The following is a 13,756-nucleotide window of genomic DNA, read 5'->3' as shown; positions in this document are numbered from 1 at the left end:
TACTTTATACTCCAAAGTAACAGTTCATTTGGGCCTTTATTCCCATTTGGGCTCCAAGGAGGCTTCTTTGAGTCAAGAGAGAATGAATTAAGAATTTGGGCCTTGGCTAGACGAAGCCTTTTAAGCCCATGATTAATAGTCCACGGTCGAAAAGATCCGCATCCTGTATGGGAAAATTCCCTCTTATACAGCGTACAAATCGCGATTCGGCGTCCCGCCATCCGCCATCCGCCATCCGCCATCTTCTCTTCCAGCGACTTTACTTGTCCTCCAAAAAAAATCCTTTCACAGAAGAAGACCATGAAAAGAAACGACTAAGACAAAAAGATTCTATTCGTTTTCGTAAACAACGGAAAAATAGAAGAGTTATGCTTCGCCTCCGTTCAAGACCCCGACGCTACCGTCGCCTCCCCCTTCCTCTCCCCCGCTCCTTCTCTTCTTCTTCTACGAATTCCGCTGAAACCCCAAACAATCTCATAAATCCCAATCATATCCCTTCCCAACCGTCAATTGTAACCCATAACGCTCTTTTGACCGCCGCAACAACAACCGGTAACACTTCTCGCTCTCTTTCTCGTTACTCTGTACTTGGTCTCTCCGCCGCTGTCTTATCCGCTGTGATCGCTTCCGCCGCTCTCCTCTCTCCCACTGACCGACATTCGGCAGAACCTAACCACAGTCATGACTCTGATTCCCTGCATGCCGCCATTGAACATGCGATTTCTAAATCGAATGAGTCTTTTAGGAGAGTTTTTTATCATTTCAAACAAACAGGCGTTGCCGCATCGGTGCTATGGCAGTCGCTGAGGTCTGTGCTTTCTTCTGCCAACCACGAAGTCAGGGTGGGATTCGAGTTGCGGGTGGCGGCCTTGTTGGCCGATATTGCAGCGGCTAATGGGACCCGCAGAGCGGCGCTGGTTGCGGCGGGCGACGGGAAGGTGGTCGATTGGTTGCTCGAGACGGTGACAGTTGGTGGGGATCGGTGTGGCACCCAGGCTGAGGCGGCGAGGGCGCTTGCTTACTTGATTGCAGATCCTAATGTGTCTGCAGATGTGTTTGGCAGGCCTCACGCTGTGCCCTATTTGTTACGCTTTATATTTTCTTGCCAGCCAAAGAAGGTCAGTTTTTATGGAAATTTCTTGCCTTAGTACCAGTCACATTTTTAAATGATTGAATGGCGCTTTGTGCATTATGGATTTTCTTGAACCAATTAAATTTGCAATTATTGCCAACTTGTGATTTCATTTCAACTATATCCAATTTTTTAGTAAAAATCATATTATTCGCATTATTGCCATATGTAAAATAAGGTTTGCCAACAAGGGTGGTGGGTCGAGGAGAATCGAGAATTGTAGCTCTGTGCATTTGATAATCATTTCATTGTTACATTTAAGATAGCCGATTATCAACAACAACAACAAGAAAAAAAAGAAAAAAGAAAAAAAAAGGAAAAAGAAAGAAAGGCTGGGGGAATGAAAATTAGTGTGGCATGTATTGATTTGGGTTGAGAACCATCCATAGAGTTTGGATCAAAGGTCAATCTCACAATGGGCATGTGAGTCTCTACAGAAATTAATTATTGCATTAACTTTTAAAGATTCATTGTTGCATTATTTTCATTTTTGTCATTTTTTTGTTTAGGCACTGAGTTCTTCAAGCTTTTTCTCTTGCTCTTATTTTTCATTCCAAGTTGTGTTTTTGCCATTGATATATTGCATTTCTGTGGGAACAGCATTCAATACGTAGTTCATTCGATATGTGTGATTCTTTGAAAGGCAGGAGCATGCTTGTGGCTGCTATCATGGATATTGTAACGTCCAACTGTGATAGTTTAGCAAAGGTACCTTTCAAGTCATCCTTGCCCAGAAATGCTGAAACAAGGGATATTGCTGCAGCCATTGAAGTCATCGAGGAAGGTGGCTTGCATATGGATGGGCCACATGAAAATGAAGATGATGACAATGGTGGAAGGGGAATGAAGGGTATTGGAATTAAAATTCTTGAAGGCTCAACAGTTTTAGGGCTTGCAAGAAGTAATGGGCTGACAGAGTTGGAGGACTCTAATGCTAGTCACGTGGAAAAATTTAGTCATTCTCCAAAGATGCTGAGCTTGTTACAGAAGCAAGATAGTTCCCTGGCACACAATTTGTCTTCAGCTGTTGTTCCTGGTCTCTGGGATGATCTACATTGTCAACATGTTGCTGTGCCTTTTGCAGCATGGGCATTAGCCAATTGGGCTATGGCATCTGAGGTCAACAGATCTCATATTCAGGAATTGGATCAGGATGGGCAAGCTGTAATGACTGCCTTAATTGCGCCTGAGAGATCTGTGAAATGGCATGGAAGCTTGGTAGCTCGGTTGCTCTTGGAGGACCGTAATCTGCCCTTAAATGATTCTGTTTCTGACTGGAGCTCCAGTCTTCTCAATACTGTCTCTCAGGCAAGTAAAAATGAGGATATTCCTTTGGCTCAGGTGGCTTTATCTGGTTTTTTGCTTTCTATTGAAAGAAGCCCAGGGGCGCGGAAGATAGTGATGGAAAAGGGCCTTGAGCTTATGAGAGACACAGTTAAGCGGACAACAAAATACAAGCAAGTGCAAGAAGCATTAGCAAGAGCTTTAGAGTTGCTTTCTACCAGGGATATACATTTATCTCTTGAAGAGAGCCAAAAGTGGTCTGGCATTCTGCTTTCTTGGGTTTTTGCAAAAGTTTCATCTAACACAATACGATCTTCAGCCACAAAAATACTTTCATGCATTCTTGAAGACCATGGGCCATCTTCTGTACCAATTTCTCAAGGATGGTTAGCCATTCTGCTAAACGAGGTTCTCACTTCCAGCAAAGCTTCATCTATTAAGGGAGTCACTCAGCCTAAAAGTGAGAAAGTGAAGGTTTGTGAATACTTCTATCATTTCATTTAAATTAGGATGATGCTGCATGCAAAAGTTTAACCTGGTTTTACTTCAATAAGGTCCATTAATCTGGCATATACAGCTAGAATGTACCTATATCATCTCAATATGATATCTGTCTCAACAAGGCTTATTAACTTTTGCAGACTCAAATTGATCAGTCCAACATTCTTTTCGCCACACAAACTGCTAATCAGCTGGCAGGCGCTGTTGTAAATCTAGCAGGGAATCAGCTGGGAGCCACCACTGATTCTGTTGATACACTTCCATTGGCAGATCTTCTTTCACTGCAACCTTTTGTTGTACCATTTCAAAACTTTAAGAAAGATGCTGTATCTAAGTTTAATGTGGCAGATTCTGCATTGGCAACACTTAAAGGGATCAAAGCACTGACTGAACTTTGTTCTGAGGATTCTTTATGTCAAGACAAGGTAGCTGAATTTGGGGTCTTGTGCTTACTGAGGCGATTTTTGTTGTGTGATGATTACGAGAGACTCTCTGCTCTGGAAGCTTATGATGCATCTAGAGTCCTTGAGGCACAGGAGCGGGTTTCAAATGTTTCTGGTGAGATGCCTAATGCTGCTACTAATGATCCATCTAGCGTGCGAGTTCCACCAACAGCTCACATTAGAAGGCATGCAGCTAGGTTGTTAACTGTCCTTTCACACCTTCCAAAAGTCCAGAAGGCAATTCTAACCGATAAAGTTTGGTGTAAATGGCTTGAAGACTGTGCTAATGGTAAGATCCCAGGTTGCAGTGATTGCAAGATACAAAGTTATGCTAGGGCAACACTCTTAAACATATTTTGTTGTCACCATTCTAGCAGAGACCATGTAAACAGTGAAATTCCTGAAACTGGATGTACAAACAGAAACAGCAGCTGTCCTCGGTATAATGACATGATATTTTTGATTAATCCAGAGTTGCCTCACTGGAAACTCTGTCAAAATATGGATAGTAAGGCATTTGAAAGAAATGCATTGTTGTTGGCTGAGACTGACTCTAATAATGGTGATGGTTCATCCATAAGGAGAGCTTCAGACTTAAGAGAACGTTCTACTACTGCCAATGAATCCCAGAATAGCTCTAAATTAGAGGCTCCTCAGTTAGATGTTATTTTTGTACATGGTTTGCGTGGTGGGCCTTATAAGACTTGGCGCTTATCTGAGGACAAAACCTCAACTAAATCTGGCTTGGTAGAGAAGATTGATGAGGAAGCTGGGAAGCTTGGAACGTTTTGGCCAGCAGAATGGCTTTCTGTTGACATGCCTCAAGTGCGCATGTTTACCATGAAATACAAGGTTTGTCTCAAGAAGTTCTTGGTTTAGCTCGGAAGGTGTTTCTCTGATGTTGCCTCTTGAAATTTGTATATACTTCATTTCTTTCAGCTTTTCCTGGTTATATTTTTTCTGATGTGGTCTCTTGGTTTAGCTCCTTCTTTCTGTTTAACCCTGATTGAATGTTTGGCGCAGACGAATCTTACACAATGGTCTGGAGCTACCCTGCCTCTTCAGGTACGTAAGCTTTCCAATCCAGTATTGTCAATACCCACTTGGATTTGTTTGGCTGCATTATCCTGCGTGCTGAAATTTTGTTCATCAAAGATACAAAAATTCTTGTTTAGCACATTTTTGCAAATTATTGCAAACTAACATCAGTTGACATAAGATAGGGAGTCGGATATGCTTATCAAGATTAAGGATTACTAAAGTGATAGCTCCAACTTGATCATAACGCAAGCTGAACATATGATGATTTGTGCTAAAATGATACATAATTTTCTTTGTAAAAGCTGATTGGATATCTATTTTTTAGATTTGCATTCAGCGATGAAAGCCACCTCCACCACCCAGAGAAAAAAGAAAAAAAAAAAAAAAAAAAAGAGGACTAGCAGTCTCTTTCATTCTAACATTTGCTTTTCCAGTGACCTTTTGTTTTGAACATGAGTTTTGTCTGTTTGTGATACCATTCTCCATGTCCACATTATTACATGCAGGAAGTCAGCTCCATGCTGTTGGGGAAGCTTGTTGCTGCAGGCATTGGGGACAGGCCTGTTGTTTTTGTGACTCACAGGTAAGAAATTATTCGTGTTTCGTGTTTCTTTCAAATAAGTTATAAGCATCTTGCTATTTGTTATGATTTTATTGCTGTTTTGTTCTTCGGATGAAACTATTTACCAGCAAGCTTTTTGAGGGCCCTTGAGTATTTCCAGTGCTAATAAACCTATTTTCGTTAGGCTTATGGTTCTTTTGCATGATATTGTTTTGCTATTTTTTGCAGCATGGGAGGGCTGGTTGTTAAGCAGATGCTGTATGAAGCAAAGGCAGAAAATATTAGTAACCTTGTAAACAACACTGTTGGAATTGTAAGCTTCACTTGATGATTTGATAGCAATTTACATTACGATGCTTCAATTTTTTTTTTTCTCTAAATTATTGGCTGAGGCTGTCAGATTGTTTAATCTTGATATTTTACCTTTATTTCAGGTCTTCTACAGCTGTCCACACTTTGGAAGTAAGCTAGCAGACATGCCTTGGCGAATGGGTCTCGTGTTTCGCCCCGCTCCGACTGTTAGTCTACAATTGAGTACATAATTTTAAAGTTAAATAAGTTCCTATGATTTGGTTCATGCTGATAGTAAATAGTACCTGCTGATTCACAGATAGGGGAGCTAAGAAGTGGTTCCCCAAGACTGGTTGAGCTTAATGACTTCATCCGCCAACTTCACAAGAAAAGACTGGTTGAAGTCCTCAGTTTTTGTGAAGTAATATATAAACCTGAATTTTGATGCCTGTGCTCTTCTCCTCATCCTCCCTCAAATCCCTTTCTTCCTTTTTCTCTGCTCCCTGTGTATCTGTTTGCATGTATGTTTTTGCCTTTTGCGCCTGATGGTATCTGTTCTTGCGTTGCAGACAAAGGTAACTCCAATTGTTGAAGGGTATGGAGGATGGGCCTGGAGGATGGAAATTGTACCTATAGAATCAGCATACCCTGGATTTGGTGATCTTGTTGTAGGTGTTTTTATCATAATAACTATTATGTACTGGGTCTGATGTTGGGTTTTTCTCAAATTTTGGCTCACTTTTTCCAATCTTGGAAACAGGTGTTGGAGTCAACAGATCATATAAATTCTTGCAAGCCAATCAACCGGGATGATCCTTCCTATACTGAGACATTAGAATTTTTACGCAAGCTAACAGCCCGGTATTCAAAATGAGATGCTTCACTGTGATTTTATATACTTGAAAATTGACGTTGATTATCATGCAGGATGGTTAGTTTGCATGGTGATTGAAACAAAATTTGACATTCTTGAGGGCAATTCATCAGCAACTCATAGTAGCTACTAATTAGATTACTGAACTAAAGGAGATGAAGCTTGCTGACGAGACGATGCATTCTTTTTCAGTTAGAGAGGAAAGAAAATTCTTTTTTCACATTTTTTTTCCTCGTGTTTTTCAGATTAAATCTGTAAATTAACTTTGTACATCATTTATCATGTATTATTGCTTCTGTAAATAAGCCTGCACGTAGTTGGTGTAGGTGTTGTATATAATTTCAAATATTTAATTCCCAAAACAAGGGATTAATAAATAATTTAAAGAAAGCATTCTTGCTAAGCTGTTTTTGTTGAGAAAAATATAAGGTCTATGAATATTGTTTCAACTTAAATATGATAATTTTTAATGTTGGATTCTGGAAAAGTTCCAAATTTTGTGCCCTTGTATTTGATTCAATGGTTAGACCATTTTTGCCAACAAATTGTGCACTATTATAGCAGTTGTGCCGTTGAGATTGTTCGGTAAATTCATATTTACTGTTTGGTAAATATAACTGTCACAGTGCCAAATTTTGCGGTTCTGTCTTTAAGACGAAAGGCCATTGGACTCTGAGTTCGATCCAATGGACTTAGAAGCCTAGGCTGATATGAGCGGCTTTTAGATTTAGCTGTAGCCCATTAGAAGCAAGAGTAAAACCCTCGTCATCAAAATCTACTAGTTCCAGCAGAAGCAGTAGGAAAGACGTTAATGGTTCAAACGACTGCAGTTATTAAGTCTTAGCAATGTGTTTGTTCTCCTTAACCACAATATCAATGGCTCCTCCAATGGAGCCTCATGTAAATAACACAGTATTCCATTCCTCTCAATCAAAGGTCATAAGCCCAATTTTGACAAGAACGAGAATTGCAGCAAGCCCCTTAATCATGTGTTGCTCCAATTCCAATTCTTCTTTTACGACAACAACAACAACACAAAACATGGGTCCTCCAGTTATTAAAAAGAGAAAGAGATACAGGAAGCCCTACCCAGGAGAGAAAAAGGGCATCACTGAAGAAATGAGATTTGTTGCTATGAGGCTTCGCAATCTCAAAGGAAAATATACCCACAAGTCCGCTAGCAGTGATGACGAAGACGATAATGAGTCCAGAAATTCACAAAACAACAACAACGAATTAGATGAAAAAGAAGAAGAGGGTGCGCTTGATGGGGAAACTTGGGTTGCCAGTATGGAAGGATTCGTTAAGTATCTGGTTGACAGCAAACTCGTTTTCGACACTATCGAGCGCATTGTAGATAAATCCGATGACGTTTCTTGTGAGTATACGTGTATACTTTTTTTATCCAAGTATATGATTTCTTTTAATTTTTGTAAAATTTAGTGTACGATCCTGTTCTTCCCTGCTTCGTTAGTTATTATGGTGAAAGAGCATAAATAGAATTACCAATTATTCTTGGGCTGTGGCAACGAAATTATGTCTAGCTGTCTTGGTTGTTAGGTAAATCATCATCACTATTCCTGTCATAATTGTACCAAGTAACTAATATTGGGAATTTTTCTGCTGCCTAGAATTGCAGTTCATAAAGTTAGCCAATTTAATATCTCTTTTCATTACAGATACCTATTTTAGAAGAACTGGATTGGAACGATCACAGGGGATTGCAAAAGACCTTGAGTGGTTTAGCCAACAGGATATTGCTATTCCTGAACCCAGTGCTCCTGGAGTTTCATATGCCAAGTATTTAAATGAGCTTGCAGAGAAGAGTGCTCCTTTGTTTCTCTGTCATTTCTATAATATATACTTCTCACATATAGCAGGAGGTCAAGTGATAGCGAGACAGGTTTGTTGGTGTGTCTTTGGGTTATAGTTTTTGGTCTTGATTAAACAGTACGTGTGCAATTTCAGAACTTGAGCTTATAAGCCTTAGGAAAATCAAGTTAATCTTGGATGCCTAAGGATTTCTTTGTGAAATATGGTTTTTCTTTGTTCTCACAGACCATTTTATGAAAAGCAGTATCTTGTTGCTGTCTTAAAATCTTTGGATCGAGCCTACAGAGAAGAGTTTCTTTGTCATTTTTATAATATATACTTCTCACATATAGCAGGTGTATAATGATGGTGAGGTAGGTTTATTGGTGTGTCTTTGAGTTGTAGTTAGTGATCTTGATTAAGAGGAACATGTGCAATTTCAGAACTTGAGCTTATAAGCCTTAAGGATATCGAGTTAATCTTGTAGGCCTAAGAATTTCTCGGTGAAATATGGTTTTTTCTTTGTTCTCACAGATCATTTTATGAAAAGTAATATCTTGTTTGCTTAAAATCCTTGATACAGTAGCATATGTATCAACCTACCAAAAAGATGATAACTGTGACTGTGGTAAGGAAAATATTTTGAGGTCAACTACCACTTAGCTAATGATATAAATTAAGTTCCAGTTATACCTTGGAAAAATCTTAGTTAGTTATATAGGAAAAACTGAACTATTGGGTAGTAGACAATTGACCTTTTCTGCAGACAAACTATGTGCTCATTGAGAATTATGTCTGCCGCTTGTTTCATAGATAATTTGGCTTCTTAGCTTCAAGTTTGTTCAGTAATGCTTAATTAAGAATTGAAGAGGTGTTTGAATCCATATGGAAGTAGCAAACGTTGTATGACGAACACATGGATCTTGCATGGTATAGCTATCCATCATAGTACAGTGAAACAAAATGGCATAGCATCTGCAGCTGCCCCAAAAAAATTTGGGCAAGTCATGGACAGTGAAGAACTCTACATGGAGTTTTACTGCTTTATTTATTGTTTAGTGCTCTCTTGAGTCTGCAAGTTTAATTTAGGGATGCATAGTGATGCCATATGCAAATTTATATCAATCACGATGTCTCCTTGCCTTCTTCCAAATATGAACCATGTTGTTGTCTCATATCTGTTTGATCAATGCACTGTCATTCTATTGCTTGATCTAGTTGCTTTGAATGTTTAAATGGTTGTTTCTATTCAGATTTGAAACGTGGATTTTTTTTTCTTTTCTAGAAACCCTTACCATCCCTTGAAACTCTTCAAATTTAATTTAGGTCTCTGAAAAGATCCTAAAAGGAAGAGAGTTGGAATTCTACAGATGGGATGGAGATGTTCAAGAATTGTTGAAGGGCACACGTGAGAATCTTAATATGCTTGGAGAGGTTGACTACTTGAGACTATATTTGATGTGGCATGTATTAGCTTTTATTGGGACTTACCCTGGATTTTTGTAAATCTATCTATGCAGCACTGGTCTCGAGATGTGAAAAACAAATGTTTAAAAGAAGCAACAAAGTCATTCAGGTATTTGGGGCAGATAGTTCGGTTGATCATCTCATGAAGAAAAGTTGTTTTCGCATTCAACAATGTTGGGCAGTTTGTTCTTGGTAAGATGCAATTCTTTTTCATCATTCTTTTGTGATTAATCTGATGTCTATGCACAGTGCTTTGTGCCTTCGTTGTTATTTTTTTGGCCTAAACCTTGATTCCTGATATTGTGGTGCGATTGGTAAGAAGTCCATTCACTTAGATTATAATGTTAGGAAGAGTTAATTCTAGAGTTGTCTCAAAAAAAAAAAACGAAAGAAAAGAAATTTTTTCCCTCTTATCTTTACTGTTACATAAATTTTCATTCATGATTAAACAGCCATCAAACCACTGGCTTGGGATCAAAAAGATTTGTCTATGATATTGAATGTCTAATTTGCTCGTCAATTTTCACCAAATTTTCCAAAATCTCCACTTTTTTTTTTTTTCATAACACGAATCATAAATGATTGGTTTCTTATTTTATATACCAGTTAGCAATTTCCCTGTTGTGTCGATTTAACATCTGCTTGCAGGAGCAAGATCAAACTTTGCAATGCAATGGGATTGCAGGAGATAACTGAGAAAAGGAAGCTCTTTTATTTCTAGACACGGAACAGCTTACGCTTCAGTGACACTGTTATATCGTAAATACAGCAATTTCAGAGCAGGAAGCAGCATTTTCTTTTTTTTTGGTCATGTATCATGGAAGATCGTCTCCATTGTCTCTCTTGAATCCTCAAGTGTACAAACGACAAGGCTTGATTTGGCTATATACTAATATATGTATTGTATGAATTGCTTTACCAACAAAGCCAAGTTGTTTGATGATAATAACATTAGAAACTCAAACAGAACTTAACCATAATAAAACATATCAACACAAAAAAAGTACCTACAAAAGGAGCTGAAAGGCAAGTTTAGGGAGACAATTTCTCGCGTGGGAGTCACAACTCTGTAAAGGTGAGTATTTCTTTATTTGTTTCAGCTTCTTTTCTTTGTAGCTTTTCTAGATTCTCTTAATAATAGTGCAAGCCTGCAACCAAGTTGCTTGCATTATTGTTTGGATCCTGAAAATGGTAGAAATGGTGTATAACAGGTCATTTAGGATAGTCCTGCTCAGCAACTCGGTTGGCCACAATGTCAAGTTTCTTAGGATTGGTTTGGTATTTCTATTGCTAAATAGCTTATTTGAGATCAAAATTTAATGGAAAAAAAAAAAAAAAAGCTTTATCACACAAGATAATGGATTCTTAAAACGTGACTTTGGTTTATTGATTTTGGAAGAAATTTAAAATACAAACATTCTTAAAATTAATTTTAGACCCATAATAATTAACATTACAATATATATAATCAACAAGCAAATATAATTATTTTTAGCTTTTAATTCAAAATGAGATATTTATAATAGTAATGTCAAAAGAGCAGTACCAAATTAATATTTAGGAAAAAAGCAAACATATCCCTTGGCGGTGGCTAAGGTTGTCTCTCAAGTCTCACCCTCTCTCCCCCACTCAAAGACATTAATTATTCGTTGAAACCGAAGTTTCATGTTTGAAATTTCTGGTGGCACTATTCTTTCACAAATGTCCAATAAAAGAATGGCATGAGAAACGCGTTTAGCTATATTAATAAAAACATATAGAAGAAAGATTGCAAGAGAGCATCATTTTATATATATATATATGTCAATTTCACAAGAAAAAGCTTTAAAACATGAGTTTGTTTGACAAAATTTCTTGGAAAGACTCCCAAAAAGAAAGAAAGAATAGGAAGAGAGAGGAAAGAGAACTGCAAATGTTCTTATCTGTTTTCTCTTCTTTCCTCAAGAATGGCTGAAGATGTTTGCTTACTATTCAACAGGGTATGTACCCAATTAGCTAAGTAATTAAATCTCAATTTCAATTATTTTCCCTCTTAAAAAGACGATTGAGCTTTCTTGCTTTTAATAAAACATGTTCTAATTATTATTATTATTATTGTGTTATTATAATTTTATAATAACATGCATGTTTAATGTTTTGATTAATTTGATCTGATCTTTTCAAGTGAGCCTATGCTCTGACCATTTCTATCGCCTTCTTTATCTCCGAGATATACAACATAATAAAACCCAAATTCCTCCCTCTACTTTCTTCTTTCTCCTTAATTTGATCACAGTCTACTTTCATGGAGTATTATAGATGGAATCTACAGTATGATCCTATCTTTACTTAGAAAATTTTTTTTTTTTTTTTTAATTTTAAACACTTTCAATTCAATCTTGTTTTTTCCCTTTTCATATTCATCGTCTTCTTGTAATTCTTGAATTTCAGGATTCATCAGTCACAAAGACTCCAAAGAAATCTCCTTTAGCTTTGAGATTGGTGGTTTTAGCTTTTGCTATGGTTTGTGGAATTTATATTTGCTCAATATGTTTAAAGCAAATAGGGCCACAGACAACAGCCTCATTCTTAAATTTCATGGTATTCGACCAACAATGTAATACTTCCGATATAGAACCGTCCGAACTTCCTTACGTGCATTACCCTAATCCCGTAACATTTAGCAGGTAAATAACTACTTAATGATTGGGAAAAAATGGACACTAATTCTGTGTAAAATCTTCATTCATATTCCTATTTTCTTGTTATGTTCAGAGAGGAATGTGCTTGCAATCCTGTAAGGTATTTTGCAATCTTGTCTATGCAAAGATCAGGAAGTGGATGGTTTGAAACATTGCTAAACAGTCACATCAACGTTAGCTCCAATGGAGAAATCTTTGGAAAGAAAGATAGAAGGGCAAATGTTTCTGCAATTGTAAAGACATTGGATAAAGTATATAATCTTGATTGGTTTAGCAGTGCTTCAAAGAACGAGTGCAATGCAGCTGTTGGATTCAAATGGATGCTTAATCAGGTAAATAACTTGCTTAGTTGCAGATATTTTACATAGTTTGTATTTCCATCCCAATTTTTTGAAGGAAAAACAAACTAAGTTATATACATTTTTGCAGGGAGTGCTGGAACACCATGAAGGTATAGTGGAGTACTTCAATAGAAAAGGTGTTCATGCAATATTTCTTTTTAGAAGAAATTTGCTTAGAAGAATGATATCTGTTCTTGCAAATTCCTATGACAAAAGCAAGAAACCACTTAATGGAACTCACAAATCTCACGTCCACTCATCAGTCGAGGTTCATTCTCTCTCTTTTCTTTTCTTTTTCTTTTTTTTTTTTTTTTTTTTTTTTTTTTTTCCATAGGCGTTATCCTCAGAATTAACTGGTAAGAAAAATATTGCAGGCTAAAGTACTAGCAAAATACAAGCCTGCAATAAATACGACAACGTTGATAGCAGACCTAAAGCATGTAGATGATAGAGGTGCTAGGGCTATAAAGTATTTCAAGAGCACTCGCCACATTGTCGTTTACTATGAAGATGTCGTTGGTAACCGCACGGTAAGGGGTTTTATAATGTAGTTGAATCTTTTTTTTTTTTTTTTTTTTTTTTTTGGTAGTATCATATGTAAAGAAATTTTTGAATGTGCAGAAACTGAAAGAAGTTCAGGAATTTCTGAAATTGCCATACAGAGAACTGACGAGCCGACAAGTAAAGATACACAGTGGGAACTTATCAAACTATATACAAAATTGGGATAGTGTGTTGAAAGTACTAAATGGATCATCATATCAGAATTTTATTCATTCAGATTATTAAATGTAATTTTCAGCAATACCATATAAAAAATGATTTAAATAAAATTCGATTTTGCTAATTTCTTATCCTCCGTAAGACTCCTAAGCCAGCCAACGTGATACCATATTGTTATAATCTTAATTTCTCGTGTAGCTAATAGATAGGATAGTTGTTACCTAATAAATGTTAGTTATTTGATAAAATTTTAACGTTATTTAGTCAATAAAATTTTAAAATATAAAATAACTACTAAAATGTAAATACATTTAGAGATAAATATTTTATTTTAACATGTTATATAACTAGTAAATATTAGTTTAATATTATATAATAATAATTACTAGCTATTTATTATTTTTAAATAATTATAAATAAGATAATCGGATAATAGTAATTGTTTGCAAAAGATTAATATATTCCAAGTATAAGGTAATACAACTCAGCTGACAACCAAACTGTATTTATATACATCTAGCCTAGCTTTTAAGTGCATATATTTTCCCATTCAGAGGCACTTATTATAGTGTCAAAACAAATTAATACAAAAAATAATGAAATA

The 13,756-nt window shown here is 36.7% G+C and overlaps 3 protein-coding genes across 8 annotated transcripts; all 3 read left to right on the top strand.

Moving 5' to 3' along the window:
• The first annotated feature begins 160 nt into the window (after positions 1 to 160).
• On the top strand, positions 161 to 6,531 carry LOC105633901 (alpha/beta-Hydrolases superfamily protein). 5 transcript variants are annotated; one of them, XM_089725723.1, is made up of 11 exons: positions 162 to 1,118; positions 1,733 to 2,890; positions 3,058 to 4,212; positions 4,384 to 4,425; positions 4,908 to 4,984; positions 5,192 to 5,276; positions 5,398 to 5,481; positions 5,574 to 5,675; positions 5,824 to 5,922; positions 6,015 to 6,115; positions 6,182 to 6,531. In XM_089725723.1, exons 1-11 carry the CDS (start codon positions 168 to 170, stop codon positions 6,204 to 6,206), a joined length of 3,879 nt encoding a protein of 1,292 aa, XP_089581849.1. In that variant the 5' UTR covers positions 162 to 167; the 3' UTR covers positions 6,207 to 6,531. The 5 variants fall into 5 exon arrangements, 4 of the variants coding, with proteins under 4 accessions (XP_089581850.1, XP_089581849.1, XP_089581851.1 ...); XM_089725725.1 differs by having other exon boundaries at positions 903 to 1,118; positions 1,780 to 2,890; XM_089725726.1 differs by having other exon boundaries at positions 978 to 1,118; positions 1,776 to 2,890.
• Positions 6,532 to 6,889: 358 nt separating this feature from the next.
• Positions 6,890 to 10,376, top strand: HO2 (heme oxygenase 2). 2 transcript variants are annotated; one of them, XM_089725728.1, is made up of 5 exons: positions 6,890 to 7,506; positions 7,808 to 8,031; positions 9,267 to 9,374; positions 9,461 to 9,599; positions 10,093 to 10,376. In XM_089725728.1, exons 1-4 carry the CDS (start codon positions 6,975 to 6,977, stop codon positions 9,551 to 9,553), a joined length of 957 nt encoding a protein of 318 aa, XP_089581854.1. In that variant the 5' UTR covers positions 6,890 to 6,974; the 3' UTR covers positions 9,554 to 9,599; positions 10,093 to 10,376. The 2 variants fall into 2 exon arrangements, with proteins under 2 accessions (XP_089581854.1, XP_012071692.1); XM_012216302.4 differs by having other exon boundaries at positions 6,892 to 7,506; positions 10,056 to 10,376.
• A 793-nt stretch (positions 10,377 to 11,169) lies between these two features.
• LOC105633673 (uncharacterized) lies at positions 11,170 to 13,276 on the top strand. The gene is made up of 6 exons (XM_089725727.1): positions 11,170 to 11,386; positions 11,838 to 12,073; positions 12,162 to 12,420; positions 12,518 to 12,697; positions 12,804 to 12,959; positions 13,051 to 13,276. Exons 1-6 carry the CDS (start codon positions 11,354 to 11,356, stop codon positions 13,216 to 13,218), a joined length of 1,032 nt encoding a protein of 343 aa, XP_089581853.1. The 5' UTR covers positions 11,170 to 11,353; the 3' UTR covers positions 13,219 to 13,276.
• Positions 13,277 to 13,756: the final 480 nt, after the last annotated feature.

This window comes from Jatropha curcas, chromosome 9 (genome assembly GCF_041381405.1).
Source record: "Jatropha curcas cultivar XTBG-Jc1 chromosome 9, XTBG_Jcur_1.0, whole genome shotgun sequence".
In the NCBI taxonomy this organism is placed as follows: Eukaryota; Viridiplantae; Streptophyta; class Magnoliopsida; order Malpighiales; family Euphorbiaceae; genus Jatropha; species Jatropha curcas.
The sequence above is the reverse complement of the archived record's forward strand: the minus strand, read 5'-3'. Positions and strand labels throughout refer to the sequence as shown.

Coding starts and splice junctions, on each gene's coding strand:
- LOC105633901 (XM_089725723.1), top strand. CDS start 168: ATGGGAAAATTCCCTCTTATACAGCGTACAAATCGCGATTCGGCGTCC. Junction 4,426..4,907: donor GAGCTACCCTGCCTCTTCAG/GTACGTAAGCTT, acceptor TATTACATGCAG/GAAGTCAGCTCCATGCTGTT. Junction 5,923..6,014: donor CTGGATTTGGTGATCTTGTT/GTAGGTGTTTTT, acceptor TCTTGGAAACAG/GTGTTGGAGTCAACAGATCA.
- HO2 (XM_089725728.1), top strand. CDS start 6,975: ATGTGTTTGTTCTCCTTAACCACAATATCAATGGCTCCTCCAATGGAG. Junction 7,507..7,807: donor TAAATCCGATGACGTTTCTT/GTGAGTATACGT, acceptor TTTTCATTACAG/ATACCTATTTTAGAAGAACT. Junction 8,032..9,266: donor GTCAAGTGATAGCGAGACAG/GTTTGTTGGTGT, acceptor AATTTAATTTAG/GTCTCTGAAAAGATCCTAAA.
- LOC105633673 (XM_089725727.1), top strand. CDS start 11,354: ATGGCTGAAGATGTTTGCTTACTATTCAACAGG. Junction 11,387..11,837: donor TTTGCTTACTATTCAACAGG/GTATGTACCCAA, acceptor CTTGAATTTCAG/GATTCATCAGTCACAAAGAC. Junction 12,074..12,161: donor AATCCCGTAACATTTAGCAG/GTAAATAACTAC, acceptor TGTTATGTTCAG/AGAGGAATGTGCTTGCAATC.